This window comes from Sphaeramia orbicularis, chromosome 7 (genome assembly GCF_902148855.1).
Source record: "Sphaeramia orbicularis chromosome 7, fSphaOr1.1, whole genome shotgun sequence".
NCBI classification, from domain to species: Eukaryota; Metazoa; Chordata; class Actinopteri; order Kurtiformes; family Apogonidae; genus Sphaeramia; species Sphaeramia orbicularis.
This window is the reverse complement of record NC_043963.1, coordinates 35,804,533-35,830,179: the sequence shown is the minus strand read 5'-3', so window position 1 is coordinate 35,830,179 and position 25,647 is coordinate 35,804,533. Positions and strand designations below refer to the sequence as shown.

The following is a 25,647-nucleotide window of genomic DNA, read 5'->3' as shown; positions in this document are numbered from 1 at the left end:
ATAGCTAAGTGGTTAGCACATCTGGCTTCGATGCGTGAGGTGGGGGTTGGACTCCTGGCATGAATGGAACCATTGATTTGTCTTAGCCCTTGTGTTGATTTTCTATTTTTTTAATGTAATGCTATCTACCCGCATTACCTTCATCACTGGTCTAAATGCGTTGAGTATACTATCAGAAAAAACACTTATCAGGGACATGCCTGATTTTAACAATAGAGTCAGAGAAAAATGTGCATGTTTGAAGGATAGGTGGGTGAAATTTACATATAAAAAATACATGACTGAAAACACATAGTGTGTATTTTTATTTTTATTTAAATTAATATTTTAAGATAGTGGTGCACATATTTTGGTGTATCCTAGTGGTAATATGTGGTTCTAGTGCAGCTGAAAACTCACTTGGATACTGCACCCCACCAAAAAATTATTTCACTATCTGCCACTGTAAATAACTGATGAATAATATCCTAATGGTGCAAAGGGCAAAGTGCAGCATGACTATGTACATTTAAATCATCACAACCCATGAATCCATTGATCTTTGGACAAAAACAATAGTGCGAAAAGAGCATTTTGTTTAAGGCAAGAGAACACCCAATTAATCATTAAATAAGGGCAACGGCACAGGTCAGCAAGAAGTAATGGAAGACTGGAGGCAGAAGACATGTCACACCAGGAGAGAAGAAGGAGAGAAATAAAAATAAAGAGTGGGTATATAAATAGCTCTGCTCTTCAAACACAGCTGTGCACATCTTTTAGCTGCACCATAAAAACTGTTGTGTTTATGTCAAGCAGGCAGTTAGTTTTTGTATGTGAGCTGGGCATCCAAATGTGTGAGCATACGAGGTCAGGATGGGAAACAGTGGATGTGAATCACTCCCAACCAGTGGCACAGTGGCTTCTGCACGGTAATGTCAGGGGGACATGGGAAGTGGGAAGTGAGCGCGAAGGAGGCAGTGGGCTAGGACCGGACGTCCAATTTTAATCCTTTGTAGAACGAAAGACCCAGGCTTGTGAATGTTTGTTTTGTTTCTTTTTTTCTTGTCCTCCTTTCCCATCCTGCCTCGACCACTCAGCCCTACCGCCTTTCTTTCTGCCTTCCTTAGTCCTGGAATTGCTCTTCCTCCGAGCTGTGGATGCAGAGTGTTTTATCTGTTGTGAGCAAATGCAGTTCAGTCATGCGTCCTCTCAATCATCATGGTCTTGGCCTGAACTTTGACCCCTGATCACCACTTGGCTACAGATGGAGAAACACTTGGTATGACTCACTGTCATGGCTATGATGTTTTCAGATTCAACACATATTTCCACATAAATCTGGGGCAACTAGTGAAACACAAGGATACTGGCAGAACACACCTTCCACACTTTTCCATTCGGTTTGTGAATTTGTTGTGTATTTGTTTATACGAAGGCAACACTGACCTCATTTCTATGCCACTTATGTGAAAGATCATATCTCAGCGCTGAGACGACAGAAGCTACACTGAGTGTCACAACTTCAAAGACAAAGCCAGAATAAATGCATAGTCCTTTCAGAGTCAGTTCTTAAACACACTGAGTTTTCCACAGTTGATTCCCTACTATTCAATTACTCTCTTAGAAATACAATACTGTACCAATCAATGAGAATGAACTTCATAAAAATGTCTCTTAGTCTCCTGTTCACAAACCTCAAGTCACAATGTTTGACCTTAGAGCAGAAACCACATCAGTGATATCACACTGCCACTACTGAACATGTATTTAAATAAAATACACCCTTCTGCTGATGAAAAAGGCTGTGTATTTGTGTACAGAGACAACATTTCCTCTGTAATCTTTCTCCATGTCTCGCCATACATTTCACAGATGCAAGTATGTGATCCCAGGGTGGACAATTTTCACATCCTCTCCCCCCTACCACCCCCTACCCCCCATCCACATAAAAGAGTGAAGAGTGTAAGTAGATCTGAGCATGACGGGGTGGAGGGGTGGAACAGAAGGAAGACACAAGGGCGCGGAGGGGGGTACAGACAAGGACGACATCTAAACAAATGGATAATTTCAACAAACACAAAGCTTTGTAGACAGTGAGATGAGACAAAGAGGAAAAGTGGAAGCCCTTCCTTTTGTGAAATGTCTGTGGAAGACAATAGGGTTGGAATTTGATGTATTTTTGGTTAGAGATGTAGGGGAAAAAAACTGAAGCAAAGCATGCACCATCTCCGAGGGACCCCAGAGAGAGAGAGAGAGAGAGAGAAAGAGGAAAGGGAGGATGTGAAAATGATGCTGAGGACACGTGATCTGTGAGGCCCCTGACCCCAACTGCTTTGACCTCTAACAAGGTTCACGCCCAGAGGTTTGTGTTTCCCAGTGTTCCCTGCACAGGTTCAGTCAGGACAGGGTCTGAGGATCACAGCGCAGTCAAACAGCCATCAACAGCATTTCTAACCACCTCTAGACATCAGCTGAGATTGCTTATCAAAAGAACAAGGGAAGAGAAGCTGTCACCATGTGTGGAAGCAATTAAAAGTGAAGTGAGTGAAGATTGTGGCGCATCTCTGTGATTTGAAGCCTTCAGCAGCTCTGTCGAATGCACAGATTTAAGGCATGTGGAGAGCTCGTAATTTATAAAAAGCGCTCTTACATCTGCATCTGTCACCATGGCAACTCTGCAGTTACTGATCGTTATGCATGCTGTATGGGTCAGTTTCCTTGTTGACCCCAAAGAGCTTATTTTCTCAAATGCCACGAAACCTTACACAAGCCATCGTACAGACATTTAAAGCAGGTTTTATCACAGTTACAGAGAGGAATCTAAATCACAAAGAGAGCTTTCCCTGAGGGACATATGCCTCCACTCATTCCAAGACAAGATGAGTTGATACCATTAAACACCTACCTACACTGCGGAAACTGGAAAAAAAAAAAACACATTAAAGAAAATACATCTTCCCACTCTCTCTGTATTACTTATTGCTGATATTTCCCAGAGACATTTGCCTCATAACAGCGCTTCCAAGAAAAGATTAACCCGGCTCATTTTGTTAATGCAACTTGACCATTGTTTATGTGCTTGAAATAATTAATATTTGAAGGAACAGGACAACAGGACTGCATTAAGCTGGTCCGATCTGTGGTGATCAGTTAATGCAGGGCTTTCACCAGTCGCCCACACTGCCTGAAATACTGAAAGGATGTTATGTCATCTGAAAAGTTACTGCACCATGTAACTTTAGAGCTGAATATCTTTTTGCTGTAAAATCATCAATGCTTTCTCTTTTTTGGTCTTGACTGAAGTTTTGGTAGCAGAGGGACGTTTAGAAGAATCTGATTCAGGCAGACTAAGGTTCATTTATTGACATTGCGATTAGGTTTTGTGAAAAATTATGCATAATCTCTGTGGGTAAATGTATTAAGAGGCAGAGACAGAAAGAAAGAAAGGCCAATCAATTGACACTGATTTGTGTATTTCATTTGGTTTCATGTCTTCTTACCAAAATGTAACTGAAATTAAATGAAATTATCCACTGACATCAGTTACTCAGTGATGTGGAAAAAGACCAAAAAAGACATCACAGAGGTCTTCTGTGGATATTATTGAATTACTGGTAAAAATTTTTGGCTAGTCAGGTCAGGGACTAAAAACTGCATGGAAAATAAAAGCACTGGCAAAGCCGCCTGAGTCTGAGAGGATGATGAATGAAGGGAGAGGATGGGCTGGAAGTTTTCGTTCCCCTCAAGAAGTTTGGTCCACCTTCCCTTTATTGATCAGTTAATAAGTGAGAGTTGCTGAGCCGACAAATCAGGCTAAAAGCGTTGGCTGTAATGGAGCAAACTTGTCCACAGCAGCCCCATTCCAGAGCTCTCTGTCAGACCTCTAGGGACCATGTGCAATTTAGGTCTCACTGGACTCCACCAATAAACACAGAGTCAGACATTCAGGGGCCCACTGTCCCACACATACACATAATATCTACACATTAACTGCACATGCACAGTTTTTCCAACTTGACTCTCCAGATGGACTGTTGTTGACTTGTCACCTGTGATCTTATCCTCAGTTGTCATATATTCAAGAGTAAACAAATCAAGAGTACATCAGTGGCAGATGTGGAACAAACAGCAGGACCTGCTCATCACCGCAGTGTCAGCCTCCATCATCTCACTTCCAGCTGAGACCGGAGGCTCTCGGAGCTGCCAGTCAGTGCCACCACCTCAGCGATCGCAACACTAGGGGTCTGAGAATGTGATGAACAAACAGCCATCAGTCGCCAGCCTGCGTCATCACTAACAGCTCTCAACACAACACTGTGCTTATCTACTCTAGCGTTTCTCCTTCGTTGCCCTACCCACCTTATGCTCTTCATCCTGTGGCCCTACTTGTATATTACATTTCAGCCACTCAGAGGAAATGGACACTCTTCCTATCAACGAGCATGGCCTGAACTGCACTCAGTCAATCAGATGTGCAGACTGAAAAGACCTGAGAGACAACAAGGCACTTAGTACCTCATGCATTTGACCGGAAATCCTCTCACTGTCCTTGGTTGAACCTGTATCATCAAGGTTTTTACTGAATGAAATTATAAATCCCTGTGTCAGTATCTGGAACAGTTTCACAGCTATAAATCCACCAACCCACAGGTAGATTGTGATAGAATTTACTGGGATCACAAACACACTGAAATTTAATTTATATATCTACGATACAGCTCCACTTTCATTTACACAGTATTTACAATGTGAGCCAAGCTTTATGATGATACACTTGGATCTAACAACATGGGACTTCGGATTTCATGGTCAGTACAAAAAAAAAAAAAAGAAAGATGGGGTAAGGGGACAGGAGTATATACGTTGAACTTCATCCCACTCCTTTAAAAAAAAAAAAAAAAGTTATTTTTTATGTTTTTCCTTGTTGTTTTTGGTTTTAAATTAAACAAACAAACAAAACAAGCTGTACTTTGTATGAAACTGACAAAGAAAAATACAGATAATATTCTATTTGATAGACAATAAGCAAAGTCAGTGATATCCCAATTTTCTGTCACATCTAACCCATGTAACTAGAAACTACAAATAATTCCATTTTAGATCCAAAACACACCAAACATCAACTCTATTATACAAATTCTTTGACTGTGGCTGAAATGGAGATGATGCATATTATTCATCAAATGCATAGCTCTTAAAAATCATTACAATCCCTGTTAAAAATTCATAAGATAATGCAGTAAAAATGGGCAGGAATATTCAATTATCCACAAATTTTGTCCTCTCAGGATTTATAGATATGGTCAATTATGAATTTTTAAAAGCAGCTCCTTGGGAAAAAAGTTTTAGAACCATTAATCTAGTAAACCTTCATCTCAGTCCATTGCACTTCTTCTTCTATAGTATTTCATCCTGTTGGCCTCCGACTGCTTTACAGTGGTCTTTTATAAAGCATCTCATAAACAAGTGTGAAACACAAATACACTTTTTTTTGTTTCCCTGCCCTCTTTCATCTGTTCTTCTTTATTGTGACTCCTTCTCCTCTCCAGCATGTCCCCCTAACCCCCCACTCCCACTCCCCCTTTGCATCTCTCTGCAGTGCAGTGTTTAGACGCTGGCAGTCCTACCCCAGATCAGAACACACAGCTCCCTCCTCTGATGCAATGCCCTGCACTGCCCCAAAGCTGCTGAGACCAGCACAAGCCCGACATGCAAAACCAACGTTGTGCTTGACACTCACTCAGGACTCAAAGAAAAAGTCCTTTCTCTCCATTGCTGTCCTCTCCTAAACAACTGAACCCACTAGACAGAAAATCCTCTGTACAGTTACACCTTTCAGACCAGAATATTTTCAATAAACAGTGGAAAAGAGAGTTTAAGATAACAGATGGGCTGATTAGGAAGATTTATAGGGATAAAACTGTAGATAAAATCTCAGTGATGAGGATGAGCTGATAAAAAGAAGAAAAGAATTAAGATGCACACATCAACAGGAAGTGTGTGGAGTAAGGGAAAATGCACAGCGATGAAGTGATGCAGGACTTGAACACATTTATTTCACAATAATGATCAGCTCACTGTACATTAACCTGCTTATTACATGGCTATTTACTGAAGTTAATAATCTGACAAGAAATATTGATTGAAAATTAATACATTGCTACTGCTACTTTGTCTGTATAGCAGAACAACAGTTGATGATTGCTCAGTGTGATACAGAAGTAACACACTGAGGAATTCAATGACTAAGAATTCTGTAAAGTCATGTAATAACTGACCTTAAGATTCTTTTACTTTTGATTTTCCTTTGCCTCAACTTAAATCCAAAAGCAACCAAGCATCTTCCTCTCTCTTGATGTTGTTAAATTCCACCTTTTATTTTAGCCATCTAATTGTTCTCATTTGCTGCATGTTTTTGCCATTATCTAAGTGTCTATGCTCTTACTGACTCACTTTTTGTCTAATTCATGTCTTTGTTTTATCTCGGTCTCTACATTTCATTTGACTAAATTCCTCAAATTATGCATTCAGTTATCTATATAATTATGATCATCCCTCTGTGCATGTAAGTGTGTTTGCTCCACAAACTTTGGCAAAGACCCTTTCAAGTTAGACAGACAAGTGAACAGTGACTTCCTGTCCTCCTACTGACCTACTTTATACAGACACACACATGCACGCACTGCTGTGATTCCAGAAGCGCTGGAGGAAATACACGGCAGACGCGGTCAAAGACACGAAAACAACGTGATCAGGGTTAGTCTCCAACAATCAGCATTTACAGCAAGGGCTCTGAGGTACATTTCTCATCAGTGTAAAGCGCGAAAAAGCGATGTCATTCACAGGAAAACAGGTCTGAATAGATGAGGCTGCCATTAATCCTATTGTCTGTGGACCGGTGGAGAAGAGCGATTCAGACACTTCTCCTGATGAGGGCTTATGAAACAGCCCTGACTGAAAGATACATCTAAAGCAGCGCTAGTGACATTGAAAGTCAAATCAGTTCAACATGAGTATAGGTGACGCATTACGAGTGGTAAAGTTGGGTCATAGTTGCTGTCTGCTGTTGTAGAGATGTTCCTACGTCTCAATGTAGGTTTTATTCCTTATCATCGAGCACACTTTGCATGTGAATTGGATCTTAGTTAATCAAAAATGGATGGATTAGCATGAGTGGGCAGTGGCTTTAGCTGCTGCTGCAGGCTGCTGGCACTGGAGGAAGGACCATGTTTGTGGTTAGTAGCCTTGAAAACTCCAGACATTCCACTGAAACCATTCAGAGCGAGACTTGCCAAGTTCCAGGCACCATCTGCCTTTCCTTCCCATAATGTAAGCTTTGGGAAACCAGACACACATACACATATACATACACATACACACACACCTTTGCACCAAATCATCTTTTACAGACACATAATACATTCCAGAGATATCACAGCCTAACCCTGACCTTAATCTAACATAACCTAAAAAGAAAGTCTTAACCTCCAAAAAGCTATTTAAAAAGGTGCAATGGAAGGTGACAACCTGCATAAATATCCTTACTTTGTATAGAATTGACTTCAGTGGCTGAAAGCTTAAACAAAAGTAATCATAGCAGTCCATGTCTCAAGTGAGATTCAGATCATTATGGTTCCAGACTGGTCAATTTTACACTGACATCATAACAGTTTAGATAGAGATGAAAAGTTCCACATTCACTAACCACAATCACAAATTTTACTCCTCCGCTTACCCTCACACACAACACTTCTTTTTAGCACTTTTAGTGTGTGTCTGAATGATATCTTACTATTTGCTTCACAAATCGAAACCATAATTTCCCCTGTGCTGTGCTTGGGGTAAATATTAATGACCGTCATTGAGTGCTTAGAGACAGGAAATCAGTCTTTGTCTGCTGAGCAATAGATGAGAACAGCTGATCTCCAGTGTTTGCATTTTTCTGTGTGATTCAACAAGGATTTTTCTGTTTTAAGCAAACATTTTATTGCATAAAGTAATGCTTGCAGAAGTCACTATAGATTTGGCTACACTGTCTAAGTATAGAGTCACATACAGGTGTTAAATTGACTATTTTGGGATTGACACAGATGGCCTATAAACCTTTATTTAACAGCCTTGCATACAATATTTCATTATGGACTATCAGGGACATAGATGAGTTTGCTGAGATGTTCAACAAAAAGATAGCTCATACCACACTAAGCTTCATTGTTATTATCTGTGAAACTGTTCCACATTATGTCAGCGCTATTCATAGTTCACTGATTGGTCTATTTTGTCAGGATCAGTCGGTTCTCAGTGGATGCTTTCAAGGCTAATTAACAGTACTACATGTTTCCAAAAGTAGCCTAAAAAGTGGTGGGTTTTTATTCTCCAATACATTTGCTTGCTATTGCGTAAAAATAGCAGCTAGGACTGAATAGAATAATACTTGCAGGACCTTGTTGGATTGCTCTCATGCAGTTTTTGGTGTGTATCTTTGATGTGAGCCCTGATAATCATAGTGATGAAGTTTAAGCAGTAGGCATCATACATGGACACGCAACACACTGTGCGCTGTCGATCATTACCATGATTATCTGGTCTCACACACACTCAAAGAAAATGAGAGAGTGGCTCACACTTGTGTTTAGGGGTAAACAACTCTGCCATTAAGCCTGAGGTGGCCGAGGACCAAGAGCAAATTAAATGCGATTGTGATTCCATATGGCAGCTGTGGCAGTGCCAGTCTGGAGAACAGCGAGGGGAGCTGGAGACAGAGCTGTGGTGCCTGCTGAGTGATGGGGACGTGGAGCCTCTCCTCTTGGCCCCAGTCTGCCTGAGGGCTCTGGGCTTTCAACTCTGGACTTTTGCTGTTTTGATCGCTGGCTGTATGAGGTCGTTTAGTTGAACTCTGCAAGTAGCCAGGACTACTGTAAATATGTAAACCGCATGCCCAGTTTTTATCCAGGGGAGGTTTGTTTGGACTATCTGGTATGCACACTCCTAACATTTTTGCCCTTAAGACATAGGATTGCATCCTCTTGATCCATGATGCAGCACAAATATATACATATAGTGTAATTAACAGTAAATGCACATTAAGGCAGGGAATAAAAAAACACAAAGTAACCTGGGTCTGTTTTAGAAAGATGTGCTGGTACCGTGATTCTCAATCAGACCTGATGGGCTTTCCAGCCACATATTCCCATTCCTTTCCATGACTCTCCACCTCTACTCGCTCTCATTGCCATAGCAACTAAACCCAGGAAGAGAGACAGTGAGGGACAGACGCACAAAAGATTAGCTAACAGCAAGACATAAAAATCAACCTACACAAGTGGGGAAACAAACACTAACTTGTGTCATATACAGAAACACACATGTGCAAATGTCTTTCTGAAGCACAGATGCACTCATGCACACACACAAAAAGCAAACATTTACATAAGATTTTCATCAATATTCATACAGTTAGAGACAAATAAATGTTTGCATGCCTTATGGTTATTTGTGTGTGCACAAAAGAGTGCTTTGAAACGCTAATTCTAAATTCAAGAAAACCATCTGCACCTGTCAGCTTTTGTCTATTTCAGGTCAAGCCTTGCATTTGGAGAAGGAGCTCTCCGTATTGGTCATGAAGAGGGTGTTTAATTAATACACAAAATCCTTTTTGTAGCTAACCTCATGTGCACACACAAGGAACAATTATTCTCAAGGCCATTTCATACAAAAGCAGTGCACTCAGGTTCTCTGTAGCTACATTTCAAGCACGCCTTTTCTACAAAACAGCTTCATTGTCATTGCTGGCATTTTCGATTGTTTGCCTTGTTTTGTGCACTTTGTTTTGGAAAGTTTCTCTGTAAAGCCCTCAGTCACATATACTCTGGAGACAAGCACGAGGAAGAATCACATTTGTGCTGTATGCCAACAGCCTAAGGAGTCACTCAAGTAATTGTTGCAGTCTATGTTGGATTTATAGTTAGCATGCTCACATTTTTTTCAAAGCAATGGTTGTTTTTTTTTTACATGATATTCTGTTGTTCTTTAATACAAAAAAGAAATAAATGGAATACTTGGATGAAACCGAATATAAGACACTATGAGAGGTATTAGAGAGGCATAGTACTGCATGAATGTCATAGACGTCCCTACAGACTATAGACATAAAAAAGACCCATATGGACTGAAAGTGGGGGTAGAATCCAGGGGGAAGTGGCTCCTCTCCCCCTCTGCGCTGTTGGAGAATTCTTTCTAAACAAGGTATGGAATGCACTCCTGTGTTTCATAATTTGTTCCCTCATTCTTCTCCTCTGCACGTTTACAAACAGAGCCCTGACCAAGAGAAAAAGGGAGAACGGGAGAAGAAGAAGAAGAAGAAGAAGAAGAAGAAGAAGAAGAAGAAGAAGAAGAAGAAGAAGAAGAAGATAGATGAGGGGAATAGCACAGGACCCCTGGAAATATGTCAGGGTAAGGCCTTTTAGTAGAGCAAAAGTAAAGGAGAATGAACTGTGAAAAAAAAGGAGATGGTGAAAATAGTGGAAAGGGGAGAAGACATAATTAATAACTGGCTGACTGGCTGTGAGCCGACCAGTCTGACTGAGACAGAACGAGGGGAGAAGAGTGAAGGGAAGAGGAGGAAGAGGAGGAGGAGGAAGAAAATGAGAATGCCCCAGGAACGATCTTAATGCTCTACTTGGTTATTCACATTCCATCCAGCAAATCATACAACATTGAGCCCAAAATTCAGACTGGATTTCTTGATCTTGACTGGGAACACTGGGCTACTATGAACCATCTCCTCCTTTCAGTCACTGTATTTTTCTCTCACCTACCTCCATGCATTTTTCTGCCTTGCATACATGAGAGCGAGAGAGAGAGAGAGAGAGAGAGAGAGAAACAATATGGAGGAGGTCAGTTGCACAGCAGAGTGGGGACGGGGGGTTGGGTGGAAGGGCGAGGGGAGATGACGAGGTTGAGGGTGGGCTGGGGTGCAAAGTTTAAAAATATCTCAGACTGCTGAACACAAGACTGTGCCAGAGCAGTCCAGCATACATTCAGTTTCATCTATTTTTGTTGCTTTTTCCATAATGTCTAAAGTATGCCTTATAAGTTAAGGACAAAGAAGGTTCTCCAGCTGAGACAGAAAAAGACACACTAGTTCTGTCATGGTAATTTTCCGTCATATTTGCCAATGGGGCTGTTTTCTGTCAAATGCATGCTCCGCTTCTCATCAAAATTATATCCCTAAGGTCACAGGTTAGCTAAAGAACACTTGGGAGTCAAGCTCCTGCATCTGAAAGTAAATAAGCTGCTGAAGTGCCCTGGGGCAACACACTGAATCCCAGCTACCTCCAGGGCCTGTAACACATCATGCAGTCTGACTATGGACAAAAATAAACCTCCTGCAATGATCAAGATTATACTGCAAATTGCCTGGAAACTGCAGCAAATGAGCCATATCTTGAAGTTGAACACAGCCAAATATGTGGATAAGACAGCAGTGGGTAAAATCACAAGAACATCTTACAAAGTCCAAAGTATTTTACTCTGACAAAACTGATGTCTTAAGTAGAATCACAACCCAGACACCAGAAAATAAAGTGGAGATTTTACATTTCTGCAAACCATGGGATACATAACTGCAACCTGATTTGATCTGTTCTTGTAAATGCAGTGATAACAAATTTAGGACTCCTCCAGACTATGGACACACAATGCTTCAGGTTAAAATCATGATTTGTTTTGGTTCGGTTTGATTTTTATCCCACCCCCCGAAGAGGAGGTAAGTAGTATGGCTTTTATTTCGATTTGTTTCTTTGTTTGTTTGTTAACACTTTAGCAGCAAAAGTATTGGTTGAATTCATACCAAATTGGGTTTATAGATTGCCAGTGACTCAGAGTAGATGTGATTACATTTTGGGAAAAGTAGGTCAAAGTTCAAATTTTCTTTTTTTTCCTATTTACTTATGATGGGCAACATTTGTCTATGCTCTCTATGTCTATGCTGGCATCAGCACACGCATAGACATGATGACATCAGCTGGATTGATCCATAATAAGCTATAATACGTGTGAGGAGTGGGGTTTGTTGTGCCTGGCACCACTTGCTTCACATGTTTTTGGAGTTTTTTTAATTAAACCGCTAAGTTTTTATATTTAGACAATGAAAACATTTTGTTTAGGGTTTGGAAAAGCTAGTGGATAGATATTGTACTTGCTGTATCATTAATTAGTGGAAACACACAAAGGTAGCATTTAATTCTGCTGACTGAGAAGAGAATCAGTCCCTCAAAGTGTCACCAAAATTAGTCTTCCAAATTCAATGATTATCAAATTAAAATATGACTAAAAGATAAGAAAAAATAATGAAGAGATTTGGATTGTAGCATGCGTAGGTGGGAAGTGCAAAAACATCTCTCACTGTTGAATGCTGGTTTATTTTATCTGTGAATTAAACAAGTAATGCAGGTCCTTCCATTCATTGTTCTCTGAATGTAAAAATATGTTTTTTATGTGCTTTTCTGAGTATGCTTCCGTTCTCGCTGCCTTTGCCATTCAACCATGTAAATACATGTGTGCACAGGGATGTGTATGTGTGTGTGTGTGTGTGTGTGTGTGTGTGTGTGTGTGTGTGTGTCATTGCTGGGGGGGATCCTTGTCCTAACTCATTGCATGCATGAGTCAACCAGCCCCCAACACTCACAAATAACCACACATGCACAGATGATAAACATATAGATGTACAATGCATGTCCAACACAGCAAAATGGCCTCAGAGGAATATAAAAAAAAGAGAGATAAAGGGAAAAAATGTGATGGAAGCAAAACAGCTGTGGAGGAAGAGACAGATATTTTGGGTGAATATCCAGTCCATGGATGGTGAAATTGTTGCTGTTGTGCTGTTACTAGAGCTGCAGTCATCTTTAACCTAAAGGAAAAGGTACAAGTACTTTCTACCTCGATGGGAAAAGAAACAGGTTCAAGGACATTTTTTAAAAACTGACATCCAAACAATTGGAGACATTAAGTGTTTGTATGGAGTAGAAAGAGAGAGAACAGACACTATTCCAAATGTGAATCTGCTGGTCAAAGACGAAAAACATTTAACACAGTCGAAACAATCAACACTGCATTTACTACACTACAATAGTGTTTTTCCTTATTTAGCAGGATTTATGCCTTATTACATACCCTATTATTTATACCGCATATATTTCAGTGTTCTGTATATTTAACCTTCCTCAACCACTTTCAATGGTTTGATGGCATGTTGAGTATGAACATTATGGGAATGATTCCCTATGGCCCTCACAGTTAACACCTATGGGAGGTATTTGATGAACATTTAATATATTTACACATTTGTAGGTGGTCATCTGCACTCTACATCATCATATCAAAACACTGTGCACTGAGGCTATTCTGGCATCACAGGGAAGGCCAACACCTTATTAACACTCATCATCAGACAAAAGACCCACTAACACCTGGTTGTCAACTACAGTGTGACAAGGCTCAGTCAGCGTTCATTCTAGGACAAAATAACTGTAGTAAGTGAAGGTTTTTCCTGTTTTATCTTCTGGTTGGTGATGGGAACACGACACCCTGATATATCTTCTGTTTTTTTACTTTTTTTTTTTTTTTTTTTATCAAATCTAATTTCCATCCATCTGTCTCCAAGAAACACTTGAAATCATTCAGTTGATGTTGCCTTAAAAAGAGAGGCATCGAGTCAATTATATTGTGAGATGTTTCTGTGCAAAGAACTATGAGAATTAGGGGTGTGAATAAGTGAATTAACTCAACTGTGCAACATTTACATTGGCACGTCTATAATATAAGAAGAAGTAGAGCGTTGCCTTGTATTTTCCCATCTAAAAAGAGTCATTTTAGAAAAACTTGAATTCCTCATCAGTCAGTTTTTAGCAGTTAATAGAAATATGTATGAAGATGCTGGAGATGAGTTCAATGGTCACTACATCAGAACTTGGAAGGAGTTTCCACCTCTCATTATACAAATCAGTTGATAAAATCCATCTCATGTAAGCACATAATCCCCCAAAATTAAAAGATTTTGCATTTTCTGATACAATACTGAAATGTTCATGAAATATGTTGGTGGAAACAGTTATTCACTGTCCTATGGGATGCTTTCATGTGTTTGTGGCCAGTGTATGAAAAAAAAAAAAACACAAAAAAAAACAGAAATGCAAATTAATTAACTGTCATATGAAACAAACTACCTATTTTACTCACTATTAGAAAACCTCGATATTTAACTTTTGATCTATTATGAAGTAAAAGACCATTTATGTTTGGGTTTTTTTTTGTGTTTTATAAGCTGTCACCCCTTCTGGATCTGCTTTATTTAAGAACGTTACCTCCACTTTATCCTCATCTCATCCTTGCTCTTTAGCTCTGTCTGCCTGTATTTATCTCCATCAGGTTTACCTCAGCGTGCATCCCAAATACCATTGGAGACTGTGCAAAGAAAAAGGTAACAACACATACTTGTTAATTAGGATACAAGTTTTGCTTTTAGCTCTCCCAGACACATAAAAATCTCTCAAAAAACCCCGTCCTCCGTTCACATCTGACTTGTGGAATCTACAGGTTGCCCTTCCTTCCTTTGGGTTGTGAGAGCAACTGACTTCTTACAGTATCAGACAATGGTGCACCATCTATTTTTAAATGGTTTGTCAACAGTCTTTGCTGGGAAAGCACCCCTCGCTAATGGCCCTCTGGCAGCCAATCTGCTAATGTGTCATGCAGAGCAGCACTAACATCAGAGCTAAAATGAATGCTTTTCTGTTCATTATACCCATCTCTCCACCTGTCCATCTCCCCGGCCGCCTCTATCATGTTGAGTACAGTTTAGATCAATAATCCCACCCCTCCCGTCACTTTGCACATCCAGGGCTTAAGCCTCATGTTTATGTTGTTATGCATTTCCTCTAACTCAATTTTTTGTCCATCCACATCATCATTTAACACACACCGCCGCAGTCAAACACCCTCTGCCACCTACACACATCAGCACGCTTAGCTGGGACTGCATTGCTTATGTCATTTTGCATTGATTAAGAGGTGGCAACAGAGGCAAAAAGGCTGTACAATGCACCAGAAAGCCATTGATCCGGCTGCTTTTCTGCATGAAAGTGAATGGGTTTGAGGTGGCGCTGATGACCTCCTTGGACAAGTCATTAAGGTCTGAGTGACAGCAGCTGAAATTACTTGACGTCAATTCATAGGCTGGTCTGTGTGAGCACACTGATCTGAGTGAGCGTGCATGTCAATGAAGGGATCTGCCGGGTACACATATGGTGTGACATAATGGCATGCTCTACTGTGTGTCATAAACCAGTGTGCAAGGAAGTGTTATTATGCTTAAGTAGGGAATGATCATGTAGTACGCTATAATTTCCCCATGTGTCAGTGGAGTGGCTCTTATTTTAAGTCCATGAATGGTGCAGATGCATTGTAAACACTGAGCATACAGATTTGTTCATTATAACAGAGGAGTGGTTCCCAACCTTTCATCTTTGGTGTAATGTCTGAGTGCAATCACACAAGTTCAAGGACCCCTTTACTGACGCACTAAATTCTTCTCATATGGACTGTAAAGCTCACATCAATGTGCATGATTTGCATATGTTTATTGGGGTGTTAGCGCACTCCATTTCTAAGCTAACAAATGTCTCACTGATGATGATGATAACATGATAACAGCACATACACTGGGACTGGGGCAGAGTAACTGGGGTTGATTTTTCTCTGAAAATCCTAATTCTTGCTCCCAGGTTCTTCAGTGCATCTGTTCTACTATTTTAATGTTGCAATAGTGCACAACACTAGCTATGATTATCGTAGAAATGGAGTCAACAAATGTCAAAAATAGCACAGATTCCAACCCTTACCTAAGCATACAAAAAGATACATATTGAACATTTAATAATGTTAAAATGTCTGGTTTCACAACATGTTTCATACAAATCAGCTGTTACTGTATCACTAGCCTATAATTCAACTGTTTACTCCTCCAGCTATTTGATCATTTATCTTATATTACACTCTGAAGAATCTATCAGATTAACCATTTATTATTTTCTTTCTATATTTCTTCAGTTATATTACATATGTATTAGATAACTATACACACTCCACTGCAGCATGTGATGTTGAAAGGTTTTAAGCTGACTCAAGTCAATGGTAAGCTTACCAGTTATTGTGGATTTACAAAAGATCAGCATGATATCAGCCGGTAATCCTATTTAGTTGTTTTTCCTTTTGACAAATGCATGTGGATTTATATTATTTTATTAAATCTACTTAGCATATACCCCCTAGCAACTGCAGAAATGCCCTTTGGGGCGTGCATGGCATTCTCATGGCTCAGAAGCACTGCTACAGTACAAGTCAGCTTTGATAAAATGACAACTACAGAGAGGAAATTCTTCTCTGATATTGGTGTCAGATTATGAATCTGGCAGGTCAAACCAAGCCATTGTTCTGTAATTTAACCCTGATTATTTTAGCTTACTTCAACGCGAGCAAAACAAGAGCTCTTTAGTGGTGAAATTCTGCATCTTTTGATATTATTGCATTACTGGTCAGTCAGAACAATGTCTTGGGCTAGCCAGGGGTCCTGAATGAGGACGTTGCCTGGAACACTCGGACCCACATTGTTCAGTGTTTTTCCTGTAAACACCACAACATAAAGGCTAACGGGTCAACCCGGATAAGTTGCCGCAACACCGACACAGAAAGACCAAATGAATGAGCTTGAAAAGTTTAATGTATCAGAGAAAATGTCAGTGAGGAAAAAAGGATAAATAGAGGAGAAAGTGGAAGTGCTATTAAAAAACCCATATCAACGACAGTCCTCCCCCAACTCACATCCTGATAATTATAGAAGTTTCTTTACACAGATGTTTGGAAAGGACTGTATGTAGGGAACCCAAGCAGCAGCAGCAGCAGCAACACAGAAATGTACTTTACATTCTGTATGAGGAGCTTTTAAGGAGAACACAGCCTCACATTAATAGTTAAGTTACTTTAAGAGACTACTGTATTTCTTTAATGTGGCCTCTCCAGAGGAGGTATAGTGCTCACATTTCTTTAGCTCAGGCCATAAAGAAAGATCAAGAGGTTTTTTCACCATAACACTACAAATATAAAACACCTCATCTTGTCATGTTGTATCAAAAACAGCCCCTTGATACATTAAACTTCATCTGAACACATGCATTACTGTTGGGCTGCTGGAATTATGTTCTTGTTCTTTCTGCGTGTTTATTTAGATTTCTTTTAATAGGCAGAAATGTTTCATTTTTCCAATCCTCCACATGTTTATATATTATGATCTAAGTGTATGTGTATTTGCTATGATAACATGGTAGAGGTGCAGTGGGGAGCTGCAGTCTATGGAAAAGGAGAATATCCATTACATAAGAGATTAAACTGAAGGAATCTGAGGTATGTATCCAAGAACACCAGCCAATAATATGAAAGCCTGCTTCATGAGCCCCCTATGTACGGAGCCTCAGTGGGTAGGTTGACTGTTTATCCCTTTGATGTAGGCTCGTAAAAGTGAACAAACACACAGCGTGGCACCGCCGCATAAACTCATATATCGTATTAGACGCCATGGTTGTTTTAACTTTGCCTGAGAGCTACAATGTCAGAGGTCTTGTGTGCATAACACAGCGACAGGGACGCAGAGACCGAGAGAGGAAGGCAACAAACTAAAGGACACAGATAGAAAGGCAGGCGTATGGAGCTTTAGGACTTCAGGGAAATGTACGCACTGGTAGATGTGGTGAGACAGTTTCTAATGTGTGAACTCGCTTTTCTGCTTTATAGCTTAAGAAAGACAAGGTGGGAACACGTGGTAGCTTCAAAATAGGTTCATACTTTGTTAAGGTTGGGAAAAGAGGTCAGCTGGGGGTGTTTTGAGCTGATGTGGGTGTCATGTAATTTTCTAAAAGTCTGACATCATGGTGAAACTCATTTCATCTGCCAGAGCCTGTATAGTCATTATTATAACTTCTTTTTTATTTAACTCAAATACAGCGATTAGAGTAATTTCCTTTAGTGAATGTTTAAGCTGCAGCAGATCATAATTTTAAGTGTCTTATATTAAATACTGTTTCTGGTCTGTTTATGACACAGCATCACTTCACTTCATACTTCATTTACTTTCCCCTGAACTTGACAGCACCAGAAAAGGGCTGACAAATGAACCACAAAGTTTAAAAGGCATGAAAGATCTCATCGAAGCATTATTTGATATCAGGGGAATCTATAAAGATCTGGTTTGGTAGATACAGTGTGAACTAACACTGGTTAATATTAACTAGCACCAAACTCAATTTTACTCATTTGTTTAGGAATTGTAAATTCACTTATTAGTTTCCATCACTTCCCCTTTTTCTGTAATATCACATGTAAAGGGTAAAATGAAAACAGGATGTGTTTTATTGACTCAGGAACACAGTACTGCAACATATTGGATACAAAGTAATGACCATAAGTGGACCTGGAAACAGTAAATGACAACATAGCTCAGTAAGTGATAATGGGAGTGTGTTGTGTGTGATGATGCAATTGTGGACCCTTCTCATATATTTGAAGCACAGGCTGTGTAGGAAATTCTTTAATATTGTGAATTCAACTGCATCACTTTTGCACATTGTAGATTATGTTGATTAGGTTTGTTTTTTTCTTTTACTTTTTAGCTCACATGTAATTGCTTTTTTCCATCAAACTTCCAAATTCAAAACAAAACTTATCAAATGAATTATATTTTCAAGGTTTAATATGTACAATTTGGGCTTTTGTAAGCTTGTGTGTTCATGAACATTTGTGTTGGAGTCTGTTGTTTGTTGACAATGGCCTACAGCTACAATAACAGTGTGTGCACTCATTTATTTTTTCACTTTTTCCTCTCATGCTGACTTCTTCAGTAGCAGTTCTCTGTTTTCCTACAGTGTACAACACTGCTACCATTAGCTTAGATATGCAGCTGGCTAATGTCAACAAACAACTAGTTCCCAGCACAACTCAGACTCCAACACAAACTTCACCTAAGAACATGAGCACACACAAATATTATATGGTGAGCTTTGAAAATGTTTCTAAACTAAATTTACCAAACTTTACTGCAACAGAAGATTGTGAATGTACAAGCGGCACAGTTTGCCAATGACTGTGAGTTTGACCCAGCTCAGTTGTTATTACGTATCATGCCACCCGCTGTTTTTACTCAACCACACTATTCTAATGGACTGTTGCTATTCCTGCTGCACTTCATTACAACAAACAGAAGAGTTGGAGGGAGAGAAAGAGAGGTGGGGATTACTGCTGTTTTGTTCAGCTCACACTGTTTGGGGTAGAGGAATGTTTCAGAGTGGCTCAGTCTCCCTGGGTGTTTCATCCATCCACGTGCTGCACATACCCGACTGACACACACTCATCATGATGAGTACAGTTACTTTCCGAATCATACACACACACACATTTCCTCTTTCTCCTTTTTAATAGGAAAAAGTATGATGCATTTCCACTTTCCAGTTTCTCACTGTGCGTTCAATTGGAGAGTGCACAGACTGTTTTTGCAAGAAATGTGACACAAATGTTGTTATCTGGAGGTGGAGAGATCAAGCAAAAGACCATGGATTAAATCATTAGCGCACAGTTATAGGAATGGAAAGAAAGATCAGGAAGAAGTGGGTGGGTGTCTAAGTAAAATGTGGAGGGGAGGGGAGGGGAGGGGAGGGGAGGGGAGGGGAGGGGAGGAGAGGAGAGGAGAGGAGAGGAGAGGAGAGGAGAGGAGAGGAGAGGAGAGGAGAGGAGAGGAGAGGAGAGGAGAGGAGAGGAGAGGAGAGGAGAGGAGAGGAGCTAATGGAGTTGGAATTTCAATTTAACACAGTCCAAAATATACAAAACAGCCATCATAAAAGCATTTTTTCCATCCTCAAGCCAAAGGCAAGAAACTTTCACTGACAATGAAAAATGTTATTAAAATAAGCCTCTTCCAGTCTTGGGGAGTCACAGAATGTAAATACATATAAATAGAACACAATATAACAAGAATTAGTCACAGTTACAAATGAAATACAGGGTAGGATACCGTTACAACTTTAACAGTAATAGAATACATTTTGTGCGACTCACTCTGAAATATAAAATGTATTCGTATCTTTTTTATTTAGGTAAAAAAAAGAAGGTTAAGCTGTTTTTTTGTGGTGAGAGGAAACTAAGTGAAAACAAATATTCTGCTATGGAACTGTAACTCTATATAGGTATTTTCCATCTTCGTTTACTGGTTTTCACACTAACTTGATGCTGTGGAGAATTTAAGGTCAAGGAAAACTGTGCCTGGATCCTTTGTCAGTCAATAAACCTAGACTACCTTTGTGTGCACATATAGTATATGTATAGTTTCCATCTCCACAATGAGTGTTAATATACATTTAAAGTGACTCCTGGGTTCAGACTCTCTCACACTGTTAGATACAATAATAATGTGACACAAGTATTCAAAGTATTTACAGTACATTACTCCCTTTAAGTAATCTGATGGAATATGTAACATTGCACTTATCCCGACACTTGCCTCATGTGTGCATGTGTGTGTGTATGTGTGTGTATGTGTGCGTGTGTGTGTGATACTGACCTCTGACTCGGGCATAGCAGCAGCCACACTTGGCCAGGACTTTACGGAACAAGTGTTGGCAGCCACAGCCTCGGTGGTGGCGGTGGTGATGGTGGCCCCCTTTCATGATGTTGGACCATGAGCAGAGGTGGGCATGGCCCGGCACTCACTCACTCTCTCCCACTCCCACTCCCACTCTCTCTACCTCTATCTCTAATTCTAACTGTCACCCTCACACAACTAGGTTTACTCCTCAAAGTGTTAATCTCCCCCAAAAAAGGTGCCAGTTTAACCTCCTCCTCCTCCTCCACCTCCTCAGTTGACCACAGACAGAGTTAAAGTCCACATCCACAACAAGAAGCAGAAGAAGAAGAAGAAGAAGAGAAAGAGTCCACAAATGCAGCCGTTGCTAAATCCACACTCTGAGGTCTTCAGCTGGTGATAAATAGAAAGGAAACATTCCTGTAAGCTTATGTTCAGCGTGCTCCCTTTGCTCTGTCTCTCTTTCTCCCTCTGTTTTCTTTTTGGTGCTGAGCTCTCGCCTCTGTGAACTGCCTGGTCAAATGACAGACTGGGAGATTGCTTCAGAGAGAGAGAGGGAGAGATAGTGGGAGAGAGAGAGAGTAAGGGGAGGGGTGAGAAGGGTGGAGTCTGCAGCTCTAGTTGCTGGCTATTCCAGGATAAGGTTCCCACTCCCCTAATATTCTCTCTTCCTGTCCTCTGTTTCTGTCGACCCCCCTCCCGCCCCCCCACAGCTGTTTTTCCTCGGCTCCTCTCTTTTTCCTCTCTCGTTTGCTGTCCCTGCCTTGTCTCTTATCCTCTTTTCTACATGGTCGAGTCTCGTTTTGGCGTGGGTAATGCTGGCAGCAGGGACTCTGAGAAATCCAACTCCTAGACCAGATCAAATGCCACGCTCTCTTGTGTCCCCCTCAGAGCTGACCCTGGAAATAGTTACACGCAGGTCTGTAATGATACATAATGCTATTTACAGAAGAGAGGCCATATTAGGCTGAAGGTGTCATGTATTTCCCAGTATTGCAGCCATAATGTCATACAACAAAGTTTGCATTAGACTCACTGGCTGCACTATGGGGGAAGTGGAAGCTGTATTTTCTTTATGTATTACAGGGTTTCCTCTATGGGATGGTATTGACTACTCTGTTCATTTATTATCATGGAGCAGGCATAGTGAGGGGGTTTTTTTCTTTGTGTTTCCATGGAGCAGAGTGGAGGTATCCAATTTCACAATGTAGGCATTCTTTGTGTGTGTGTGTGTGTGTGTGTGTGTGTGTGTGTGTGTGTGTGTGTGTATGTGCGTGTGTATGCAGTCAAACAATTTATCCAAATACACTGTAGACCCACCACAGATACTGCTACATAAATAAAACAGAATAAAGTAACCAACAAATAAACTAATTACATGCATAAATCCAATATGTACTGTATAGCCATTTATTACAATGTATGACATTTTATAATTTATAATGTGTTATAATGTGCATTTTATAGAATGGACAAACTGAATAAAACAAATGTAGTGCATTTAACATCAAATGTGCAGGATTCAGAAGGATCAAATTGAAGAAATGGAAATAATATTCAGAATTATGGTTCAGTGTATAATCACACCATTCACAGAGCCATGTATCTGCAATAGCAGGTAATATCAAGTATTTATTTATTTATTTATTTATTTATTTATTTATTTATTTATTAGGGACAGTGCATATTAATGAACATCTACAACAATTGCAGCTGTATAATATGCCAGATTGTAGCAACAGTGCTAATTTCCATCTGTAGTCCCAGGTGACAGACAAAACATCATTATGATATATTATTTTCACCTACAATATTTGAGTGTTCAAATAGCCTGAATAGCCTAAAACAAAATAAATTGTTATTTAGAACAGATACTTTAGTGTGTTTGAGTGTATCGTGTATTTATGCTCATCTCTGTATGTGTTGATCTCATGGGCTTTATGGTCACAGACATCAGTGAGTCTGTCATATAGAGAGGCTATATATCTTGCAGCACTGTACTGCACACACACACACACACACACACACACACACACACACACACACACACACACACACCAGTCTACATAAAACTGTCATCAGACCATAATGATGTTTTTCTTTTTTTTATTTCTTCTTAGCTAGTGACAGACAATGCACTGAACCTGGGAGCTGCGTAAGCCAACATAGCAGGATAAAATTATGTGCACCAAATTTAGATGCAGAACAAATTTACCTCAGTCAAGACAAAATTTTGACTCATCTTCCTGCCTTTCCCTGCAAAAAAAGGGGTCTCTAAAAACAAGATAAAAACACTAAATCTGAGGAAAAGTACTCAAAACAAGTGCAATATCTGTCCATGCAGCAAGATCATTTCACTTGACAAGATTTCTTGAATTAAGATTGTTAAATCTAGAAATGTATGAGATGAATGAACACTTAAAGTCTTAAAATACAATAAATTATCCATCTCTTCTAAATCTAAGGGGTTTTTTTATATCTTGTTAAGGACCAAATAATTTACAGTGTTCTGGTGAAGTCAGAGTTCTGCAGAAATATCAATAAGAGCAGTTGCTTTATGCCAGGAAACAACTCAAGGCAGAGGAAGGAAAACATAAAAGGTTGGTGATGACGCTTTTATGATATACTGTACGTTCTGAGAGCCGAGCAATTATATTCTGACCAACAAACAGCGGTTATTAGGCCTGAAGCAGCTAAGCTTATGAGTCATAATGTTATCTCCTTTCACATTTGCAGCACACATCACGCCTTGCTCCTTTCACACAGACAACAATCCCACTGAGTGGAAATCACCTCCTGATTACCTCAACAAAGACGAGAGGCGTCAGAGCACCCACTCAGGTTCTTCTCAGGGGCACTGACAGAAACAAGAGAAGACTGAGTAACGGCTGACATTGACATGCAACCGTACACACAAGCGGGTGCATCCCTGAGGTGCACTGTCAAGTGCTTCATCAGTTGGCATGGCTGTCTTTCCAGTGTTCGTCGCGTCACAGTGACAGGGTGGTGGCAGACTGCTGTCAGGATGTTTCTGTCCTCTTCAGGAGACAGTCAGCGCAAACAGAGGGCCCTGGCAGCCTCACCCATTAGCCACACAAACTGAGTACACATACACAACGGTGCATCACACTCCACTTGTTTTCTTTCACTTACTTCTTTGTTTCTTTTTTCTGACTATACATAATAGGGGTGGAGCTGAATACAAAGTACAACATTATGAATATTTATTTGATGCTTAAGTGAAGTTTGTGTTCTGTTTGGAGCATCATTTGTTGACGTTAGCTTACTCCATTTATAAGCTAATGGGCTCTCAGATTCCTACATTTATGATATCATTCATGATAAAGGCCTGTGTGTTTTTACAAAGGATTTTTTTTATTACATTTTTTTCCACTTCCTACTTCTTCAGTGCCTTTCTTAAAAATGGAGTCAGCTAATGTTGACAAATGACCAGCTATGAGCGCAAAAAACACTCACAAACTTCACCGATGTACGAATCTTATGTAATGAAGTATTTTATACTAAAATTACTTGCATTTTTGTTTCTATGATGGACAAACATTCCTACAATGTATGTCTGTTGTGTCTGTTTCCATATATCCATCAATGTTAGTGACTAGCTAGTAGACCTATTTGTTCTTTTTAGTATGGATTAAAAAGTTTATGATAATGCATGTTTGTTGCTTTGCTTATGTATGTTTGAAGTGCACTTAGAAGAAGAAGGAACCACGACGTCACCCACTGATTTGTGAAGCATATTGAAACCAGTAGTAGTTTTGTAGTTTCAACATGATGGCTTTTTGGAGAAAGAAGTGAACATATTTGGACAAAAGGGATAGAACTACAAGAGCCTGAGGTGAGCTAAAGCTAAATGTTATTTAACCAACTCAATAAAACATAAACTTTGGCAAGAATGGCATAACAAAGTACTTTTATAGTCTTAAATAAACAAGAACCCACAAAGTCCAAATCAGTAAGTGAGCTGTCATACAGACATGTAAAACAGAGCCTGGCACAGTAAATGTCAAAGAAACTAAGAAATATGACTGAGAAATAAATAATTTAAAGATGGACCACCAAAATAACATCTTGAAAAAAATGACTGACTTCATATTTTTGTATAGAAGGTAAAGGTAAGCATAGGGGAGCAAGGATGACAGAGAGCTGAAGTCCCGCCCCTTTTGGTGTGCATCATGGGACATAACTTAGGAAACAATATGAATGGCAAGACAGTTTTTTGATCCTGTCTGTACTGTGTCACTATTTACACATATGTTTGTCAATTTAAAAGGTAATTTTATGAGCTAAGATAGCCAAAGTTTGTGGTAAAGATAAGAAATGTCTACTTTTGTGTTGAACAGCTGAATGGACTGCATCTGACATTGCATGTTATACACGTCACCAGCACTACTTTATCTCTATATTCGAGAGCAAGGTGACAAAGTATAAAAAGAGGTAAAAATCACTACAGTCTTGTCAAGTTGAAGCTGCAGAGACATCTTCAACACCTCTGAACAGATTGTAGGGCGAGACAGTTATGATTACATCACCTCCATGACCTTCTGCTGTGTAGTCTTTCTCTTTCCATATTTTCACAGTCCAATAGTTCAGTTGCTTTACCACAAACTGTGTCTTTCTTTACTTGCAAAATTATCTTTTAAATTGACAAAGGTCATACATGTAAATGATGGGGATTTTAAAAATTGCATGCAGTTGCAGTCCAATTTTATTGGAAGGGACAGGACTTTTCCTGTCATTTAGGACCCCATTGGATATCAGTGGTATTACAGCATTAAGAGACTGATACATTTGCCTAATTGTTGAGCCAATGTCCTTTTCCCATGATTGAAAATAATTTAATAGATTACTGAACATGTGCTGACAGTTTAACATCTATTTCCACTTGTAATTAAATACAAATAACCTTGCGTCCTTGGTAAGTGCACCTCCCAGCACTGGGCTCTTGGCATGTCAGAATAAAGTAA

The 25,647-nt window shown here is 39.8% G+C and overlaps 1 protein-coding gene across 3 annotated transcripts in view; it reads right to left on the bottom strand.

Moving 5' to 3' along the window:
- Positions 1–25,647, bottom strand: part of arhgef25a (Rho guanine nucleotide exchange factor (GEF) 25a) — a 52,899-nt gene that overhangs the window by 17,346 nt on the left and 9,906 nt on the right. The window contains exon 1 of one of the 3 annotated variants that reach the window (XM_030137729.1): positions 20,642–21,199. The exons of the other annotated variants lie outside the window; for them this stretch is intronic. Coding sequence (XP_029993589.1) covers positions 20,642–20,747 — 106 coding nt within the window. The 5' untranslated portion in view covers positions 20,748–21,199. Of the gene's footprint in view, positions 1–20,641; positions 21,200–25,647 lie in introns of those variants that run through there. 3 annotated transcript variants of the gene reach the window in all.